At 27.8% G+C, this 9,622-nt stretch overlaps 1 protein-coding gene across 1 annotated transcript in view; it reads right to left on the reverse strand.

The window, feature by feature from the left end:
* Positions 1-3,275, reverse strand: part of LOC112514746 (serine carboxypeptidase-like 11) — a gene marked incomplete at its 3' end in the record, with an annotated part of 15,157 nt that extends 11,882 nt beyond the window's left edge. Inside the window, exons 1-3 of the mRNA XM_025121349.1 lie at positions 2,936-3,275; positions 2,695-2,840; positions 487-563 (exon numbers count right to left, since the gene is read on the reverse strand). Of these exons, the coding sequence (XP_024977117.1) occupies positions 487-563; positions 2,695-2,840; positions 2,936-3,060 (348 nt within the window). The remainder of the gene's footprint in view (positions 1-486; positions 564-2,694; positions 2,841-2,935) is intronic.
* Between the last annotated feature and the right edge of the window lie 6,347 nt (positions 3,276-9,622).

A 9,622-nucleotide genomic window follows, 5' to 3' on the forward strand; every position in this document is an offset into this window, starting at 1 on the left:
ATATATATATATATATATAGTTTGTTTCAAATGCAACCTATCACATTTGTACAACCAATACAACTCAATAAATTGAGATATTTATGAAAATGATGAGAGTTCATTTATTATGACTTGAATATTTATGGAAGATGAATAAAATTCATTAATTATGATCAATACTTTATATTATGACTTGAATATTTATAAAAGATGAATATAATTCATTAATTATGATCAATACTTTATATTATGAAATAATCAAAACTTTTATGAAATCATATACTCATCAAATTAAATGGACGGTTGAGATTGAGTTGAGATTGGTTGTATAATAACCCACCTATATATATTATATGTGTGTGCGGGGATAGAGATACCTTCGTCCACGAATTTGGCCTCAAAATCAAGTATATATATATATATATATATATATATATATATATATATATATATATATATATATATATATATATATATTATATGTGTGTGCGGGGATAGAGATACCTTCGTCCACGAATTTGGCCTCAAAATCAAGGTTGGCAAGCTTTCATTGTAATTCACTTCCACAAATTTTATTGGACCTGCATTGTTTAAATTGGGTTAAATTAGTTTTTAATTAAATTCATGACCTCATGTCTATATCTATACTATATTGTAAAGCATTTAATAAAAGTTCTTAAAAAATCAATTTTTATACATTAAGTAACGTTTATTAATGTATATTAATTAAAATTCAAGATTACAAATAAATTGTGCGTAAATACAACTTATTAAAGCATTATGTTTGAATTTGTATAACTAACATAATCAAATAAAGGATAAACATCTCATTTTAAATATAAAAAATCTAAAATATAATTAGGATAATTAATGAGTTATAACAAAATACTTGATTATTATCTTTATAAAAAATATATTATTAAACCAAAAAAGAACGAATTAAAGAAATACATAAAAAACGAAATAGTTAGTTTCGTACTAATATCAATATTTTTTTTCAATTTTTTATGATACTTCATATATATATTTGATTCAAAAATAAAAACATTATTGTTTTTTCAAAACCACATAAAACTGTATTACAACATCAACACAAAAAAAAGGAAACATTAAAATCGAGATGTATCTCGCTGCATTGTACGAATGCCCTTCTAGTAAGAAAAAAAATAGGTTTATACCCCAAAGAAGATCATGGATTTAATTAAAACCTCATTTAAAGTTATACATCTAAAAATCTCTTTTTCCATCTAGATCTAAAATTTAACATATTTAACATATATTTATTTCATAATGTGTTTGTTCATATCAATTAGTTCACAATATGAAACTTTTTAGTTGTACTTTTTGTTTCATATGTTCACATTGTAAAACAAATAATGCATCGATTCTCAATAATAAAAAATTATTTAAATAAAAAATTATATTAAAAAACAAATAATGTATCGAATTTCACATTTGACTATTAATTAGGGAGTGTTTGGGATTGCTTATAAAAACAACTTATTGACTTATTCCGGTGTGACATCGGTAATAAGCATTGAGTGTTTGGATAAACAACTTATACCGGTGTCAAACCGGTAATAAGAAGTTTTTGAAAAAGTTAAACCCTTCTGACTTATAATAAGTTGATAAATGTTTTTTGTAGAAAAACATAAGTTGTTTCAAATAAGTAATCCCAAACACCCCCTAATTATATATACATAACCGTCTGAAAAGATTTTACAAAAATACACATATCTCTATAATAATAAAATTGGTTTTATAAGATATATATCATATCTAAACGTTTTAATAGATTACTTTATAACACATAAATTAGTATAGGACTAGTTTATATATAAAGCTTCATATTTAAAATCGTTAATATAGATTTATATGACGTTTTTAAGTTAAAGTGTTGTATCAGCTATTTTATACAACATTTTTGATAAATGTCTTGTAAATTTATCTTTTTGTAGGAAACTTATGTTTATAAGACACTTTTTTAACAGTGTCGTACCAAAAAAATTAATACCACACTTTATTTTAAGATCATCCTAAAAAAACTTGTTAAAACGTCCTATAAACTTATTGTATCACTTTTAGATACGAAACTTTTTGCTTTAATCCTATAAACTTAAGTCCAATAATATATTTTATTAGAATGCTTAGACATTTTAAATGTTATATAAAACCAATTTTATTGGTGTCTTTTTTATTTATAGGATTTCTAAAATCAATATGAATACATACCTTTTTTTTTACAATAGGATGGCAACTAAAGGTGTGGAGAAGCTTGTGTTCCAATATTGAAGGAGGTGTTTGGGATTGCTTATAGAAATAATTTATTGACTTATTCTGGTGTGTCAATGGTAATAAACACTTTTGAGTGTTTGGATAAACAACTTATACCGGTGTCAAACCGATAATAGAGAGTTTTTGAAGAAGTTAAACCATTCTGACTTATAATAAATTGATATAGTGTATTCAAATAAACAATCCCAAATACCCCCAAAATCAACTCATAAGAATTTGGAATCAAATTTATTCATTTTTAATAAATTCTAATCATTCATAAAAGTTATAATATTCGGTTGTGGAAATGCTTCAATTATTGGAGTTAGTAGTATCATTGTATATACAATGATAAACAATTTTTAATTTACAAAAAATAAACTCCAAAACGACTACTCTGATATATGATTTTGATTCAAGATAAAGAAGTAGAAATACCGATTGAATAGAGGAGGCCAGTGATAGAAGAACAACCGGGACCGCCACTGATCCATAGCATGAGGGGATCATCCCTAGGATTTGACTCCGACTGTATGAAATAGTAAAACAGTTGAACATCTTCATTCTCGTCCACTCCTATATAACTACAGAAATATGTGCACATCTGGGTTAGAAACATATGAGCAAGATAATCTGTAGAAAGTAATAGCATACGTAGAGAGGTGGAATGAGTCTATACCCAGTTTCCAAATGAAAAGGGAGGGGTCCTTGAAAGCCTGGAAGATACTCTACCCTCCCTGCTAATGTTGAGATTGCAACACGAAAATAAAGAATGACGACAATGACGAGAAAAAGCTGATCCATGATCTTGAGTTAGTAAGCATTCGCTTCGCTCCAATAAGGAAGACGTGTTTGATGAAGATATAAGAGTCACTTCACTTTAATGAAGCAATCGTTCTCTGATGAACATATTGTAGACCAATTCCACTATGAACGGAAATTGTGGCCTCAACCCTCTTGCTTGTCAAAATAGAAGGGTTAGGTTGCTTCTTTATAGTCGATGACTATAATATTTCTTTTTGAATGTTTGGTAAGTTAGTAATACTAATGAGTAAAATACAGTAGTAATACTAATGAGTAAAATACAGTTTTGGTCCTTGTGGTTTATATCCAACTACGAATAATGTCCCTAAATTTCATCAAGTACATTAATTGTCATTGTGGTATGCATTTGACTTTGATATTGGTCTGTCAACTTAACATTGCTAAAAATTCTTAAATAAGGGGTATTTTTGACATTTTACCCATATTCTTTTGTCCTTATTTGTTTTAGCTTGTACCTAAATCAAAAACAAAGGACGAACTAAGTAAGGGACGGTTCAAATGAGAAACCCAAAATTTTTTAGAAGGCAAGAAGTGATCTCAACCATTAGATAAGTTTTTTTCGATAACCAATATTTTGAAAGGAAAACATGTAACCATAGCAGAAATTATGACTAATTTAAAGAATCTAATGAAGTTAAGGGGGATTTTGAAGCTTTTGTATAATTAAATCTTAATCAACTTTTTTTTTTTTTTAAATAACCATTTTCTTTTGTATATAATTAACTAAGATCACCCATTTTATATTAAATTAAATTATCTAAAATATATATACCAAAAATGAGAATTTAATTATCTTAAATTTAAGATTCAAAATATTATTAGGAGTCACATGAATCTTAAACTGGTTCAGAATTATAAATTGTAAATTGATTCACATACAAGTCATAATTAAGGTTCACATGTGAATCTATGTTAGGATTCACATATTCATATATGAATCTTAAATTGATTCAAAATCTCGGTTATAAGTTCTAAATTGATTTACCTAGCAGTTATATGAATATATGTTATGATTYACTTTTTCATATATGAACCAATATACACATAATTATCACCATTTAATAATGGTTTGTTAGAATCTTTAGCGTTTGGTTACATCTCAAACGGCCAATGAAGAACATAGATGTTAATATGTGAACACGTGAATCATAATATAGATTCATATGTGAATCCTAACTAAAAGTATAAGTGAATCAATTTACAGTTTATAATTGAGATTATTAATCAATTTGAGATTCATATGTGAATCTTTTATATATATATATATATATATATATATAGATATATATATATATCTTAAATTAAAGATAATAATTTCTTTGTTTTTTGGTATAATTTTGTTATATTTTAAAAAAATAATTTAAAAGTAAATTGACAATCTGATATTTATTTGAAAAGCAAATGGGTATTTTTCTAGAAGAGAATGAATTACTGATTTAACAAATTGGATTAATGATTTTTTAAAGCAAACGTAAACCTTAGTGACTGTTATTATACTTAATCAAGTTTAGGGACGTTATTCATAGTTGGATGTAAACCACAAGTACCAAAATTGTAGTTAACACTTGAAGATTTGGAATCAAGTTGTTCTTTTTTAATTAATTTTCAAAACCTTCATAAAAATTATTGTAATATTCCCTTGTGGATAATGCTTAAATTAATTATTGGAGTTAGTAGTATCATTATTTAGAAGACATGAACCAATTTTAATTCAGAACAGATGAACTTCTCAACAACTATCCTTACACATGATTTAGCATACAAAAGTTAATCTGGTTATGCAAGACTCTTTGATCAGTGATACTAAGGAATTGGTGAGGACTCTTCAGCTATCGTTGAGTTTTGGTCAGATTTCACACTTGTTGTAGACAGTTTTATTATCATTGAATGTCTGTTTCAAATCATGAATAGACTGGTCTCTATCTTGAGCTCTATCTTTGATAGCACCGAATGTTTATTTGGTGTGAGTTTTGTTTTTGAGGAATACTTAAGTTCTAAGACAGTTACAATACACCTTCAACGATCACTAAACAAACTCAATGATGATCGTTGAAACTGACAAAAACAGAACTAAGTATATTCACTAAGTATAAAGGGTCATCATCAAATCACTTAGAGAGTTTGGATCAACATTTCTTAATATTTTATTCCAATTCTAAAGCTACATTACATGAGCTAGAAAACAGATTCCAATTCCTTTAACAGATTCAATTTCAATGTCTGCCAATCAATCAAATGATCAAACTTGATAACATTTCATTCTAATTCCTTCAAAATCAAATTCTTTTGACAGATTCCATTTTATCCAAAAACATTATCCAATCCAACCGCCCCCTTATTAAATGTTATGTGTTTAATGTGAAAAAAAATATAAATAAATAAAATATATGTAAATAGATTACAATTAATTGATAGATTATTTGGTATTAAGTTATAATAAATAATATTTAATTAAAATATAAGTTTTTATGATAAGGTTTCACTTAAGAAATTGATAAAAAATCATTATAGCAAAAAATAATTTATAGATAATTTCTGAAGTTAAATTGGCTCTTAAAAAATTGTTTTAGAAATTGTATTCTATTGGATGGTCAGCATCTCTAATAATTATGATATAGTTTTTCTAAAATAGAGTATCAAAAGTTAAAATCTTTAAAAAAAATTACATCCAACTCCAACAACTACTATGTTTTTAGCAATTCCCTATATTATTAAAATATTAAATATATTTACTAAAATATTATTTCTCTTTCCTAAATACTTAATTTCAATGTCTTTTATTTGTGAGAAAGAATTAAATATGATTTCTCTATCTTAAATATGGAGTTTTAGGTCCCGTTTGGTTTGCAGAAATTGAATAGATTTGGGGGATTTGCATTTCAAATCCATTCCAATTCCATGTTTGGTTTGTTTGATTGTCCAGATTTGAAATCCAATAATTTAATTGAAATCTTTCAAATATAGGATTTTGAAATCCTTAGGAAGTGCTCGGGATTTCACGTCATTTCGTAGGATTGTATGCAATAAGGTTTTAAAAAATGTTAAAAACATTTGTTTTGTAATAATCGATTAATAAAAATGTAATTCAATTATTTTTGTAATTATTTTTATAAATTATATATAAGTAATGAAGTTCTATTTTATTCCAAATCCTATAAACCAACCACACCAATGATTTCAAATTCATTCCAATCCAAATCCTTCCATGAAGTTCAATCCCTTAAAAACAATCATGCAAACCAAACGGACGCTTAAAGATTTCTCAAAATTTGGAGATTTGTACCCTCTTTTCTTTTTTCTACTTTAACATATGTTATAGCATTTGTTAAAGAGTTGAACGATGAAAATAGATGACGAGTGGCGATCGACCAAAGAAGTAATAACCCCTAAACAAGATAACGCAAGACCTAACTGAAAAATGAATCGAATTAGTTGTTGGAGAAAAAAAATATATCATACATCTCCAAAATCTCTATTTTAACATAGATGTTGAAGGTGCTCTAACAGCATCTCCAACAACTATGCTAAAATGGGGGGGGGGGGGGAATTAGCAATTTCTTTTGCTTCAAGAATACTATCTTGTATGCTGAAATAGAGAAAAGGAGAGAGAGGTTGTAAACATTCCTAAATTTAAAGGATTTTTTAAATAGAATGAGAAATTATTATTTTAATAAATTTCTACCAATAATACGAATTAAAAATAAATGTTTGGAAAAGAGAAATAATATTTTATTAATTATAACTAATATTTTAATAATATAATTAATGTTATAATTGCTGAAATACAGTAGTTGTTGGTATTGAATGTAGTTCTTTTTAAAGATTTTGACTTTTAAAAACATCTCTAACAAATTATTTAAAATATAGAAAATAGAGATTTTGTTCTCTATTTTACTCTAATAGATTCTCTAAAATATTCTTTAAAATAAAAAACCAATAAGATTAGATTATTATTTTATATAAATTTAAAAAAAATGCATTAGAATGATAATTAATATAATATATTAATATTATGATTAATATTAGAATGAAATTATTTAGATTTTTGATTTTCTAATTAAAACCCGTTAGAGATGCTTAACTTTATAGGTGACTTGGTACGATACCAAGTTTTTTTCTCTAATACCGTGTATAAACCAATTATAATTGGTACACAAATTCGACATCATGTACCAACCAACTGTACTTAGGGGGTGTTTGAGATTGCTTATAAAAGCTGTTTTTTAACTTATTTCAGTCTGGCATCGGTGATAAGCTGTTTTCTGGTGTTTGGATAAGAAAAAAAAACTGTTTATACCGGTGCCAAACCGGTAATAAGTTGTTTTTGATAAGTTAATCTTTCATGACTTATGAAAAACTGCTTATTACCAGTTTATAATTTTAATCTTGTTTTATTAACTCCGGTTTGATACCACATAAGTTAATAAACACTTTTACAAAAAAGCATAAGTTGTTTTAAATAAGCAATTCCAAACACCCCCTTAGTACTGATTTAGTGGTACCAACTTTTTTTGGTTGGTAAATGTTGGTACCGGTTTTCTTCCAACTTCACATTATACATGAAAACTTGTCAATTTTAATCAAAATTTAAGTAAATTTTGAGTTTCCAGACAAGGACAGACCCATAATTTTTTTCAAACGGTGGCACCGTATAATTAATATAATATAATATAGATCCAAAAATAATTACAAAACATATGGTTTTTATAGGAACGATAAACAACTCCTAAACTTGTATCCGACGCGTCTTCATCTTTTGAAAACGGTCAATATATACCAAAAAATTATTATAAAAAGTATGGCTTTTATAGAATAGAGAAACAACTCCTAAATTTGTCCTCGACATGTCTTCATCTTTTGGAAACGATCGATGACATCTTCATTTTTAACATAATTATGTGCTTTCTTTTCTATGGCACAAATGAGAGCATAATTCAAAAAATCATCTCCAATTTTTTTTACATAAATGGCTAAATCTGAAAAGTGAAAACAGAGACCAAAGTCACCAAATAACCATGTAGTAAGTGAAAATCGTTCGAGAATCGTCACTTGAGAGTTGAGAATCGTTCGAGTCTTCCAGCCGATTTTCGATTTATGTCACTCACTCGCTGCTGTCTGGTCTGGACTTGCTTGCCGACTTGGACCTGATCATGTTTATTCTCGTAATTTCATTGGCCGGGTTACTAAGTTTAAGGGCTATTGGGCTAAGCCTAAGGCCTTTGTAGTTTGTTTGATTAATTGGGCTTTGCATATTAGGCTTTTGATTTGGCCATTTGGGCTTTGTTTTATTTAGGTTTCATGTTACACGATTTGGGTTTCAGGAAAATACGGTAACACTTTCTAAAACAGTACGGTTGTATCGTTCACAAACCTAATTTTTTTACTCTTTAACGGATAAATAATACGGTGGCACATGCCACCTAAACCACCCAGCCGGGTCCGTCCATGCTTCCAGGTAATACATGTGATGTTTAACGGGTTTTAATTGCAAGGAATAGAACTTGCAAACATCCAAATGTTCAAATAAAATAATTAAAGTTATAAGGTTTAATATCAAATACAACAAAATATAAAAAAAGCTAATAACAAATAAATAAGTCGATACCATGATACTACCGTAATATGCAGCTGTCATAACCGTGCACCAACCAAGTTTATGTACTTGATATAACATTATGAACCAACAATAATCGGTACCAATTTAATTGATATAATTTGATACATATATAATTTAACTGGATTGATTTAATACAATATTACCACCTCTATTTTAACTTAATTTTAAAGGATATATAACACAGCTGAAAGACGATTTTGCAAAAGGCGAGTATGATGTCTGCATGTACCTTGGCGGCCTATTGTTGCTGTTCACCGTCTTCCCTCCCCTTCTCGGTAAGTTGAAATTTTCTAGGGTTTAGGATCAGTAATCGCTCCTGACCCTTGAGTAATTGACGTGTTAGATTTCATCCTCCAAAAACTTTGACATTAGTGATTACAATTTACATATTCAGTTTGGATTTGGGAACTAAAACTTTAAGAAATTGAAACTAAGTTTTGAGATAAAGGTTCATCTGTCATGTATTGCTGAGAATTTAATAACTAAGTTTGAGATACGGTATATCAAACTAAGTACGGTGATTTGGGGAGTGCCTGAAAGGTGTTCGATGAAATGCTGGGGATAAATGTAGTTATTTCACAAAGCCTCAGAAGAAAGTGCATCCCTTTATAAATTAACTAGGATAAAAATTAACATAGACTTGTTCAGTTGTGAGGAATTCTTCTTGTTGATTAAGGTACAGAAAACAAGACACTTGGAATTGATCACTTTCTGTCTTTCTTGAAGACAATTAGAACTTCCCTTAGGAAGAGATTGGTAGGAAGTAGATTTGCTGGATGTATAAGTTGTTCAAGGTTGCTGGAGGTATATGACTATATGTGGTTAATCTCAGCTGAAAAATAAATAATTCGTGTATCCTATTGTATCTTGTGCTCATTCCTTCACATAACATGCTTTGAAAGTTACCTGTTTTTAGCGTTGTTC

This window comes from Cynara cardunculus (assembly GCF_001531365.2).
Source record: "Cynara cardunculus var. scolymus isolate 2C chromosome LG 6, CcrdV1, whole genome shotgun sequence".
Classification (NCBI taxonomy): domain Eukaryota; kingdom Viridiplantae; phylum Streptophyta; class Magnoliopsida; order Asterales; family Asteraceae; genus Cynara; species Cynara cardunculus.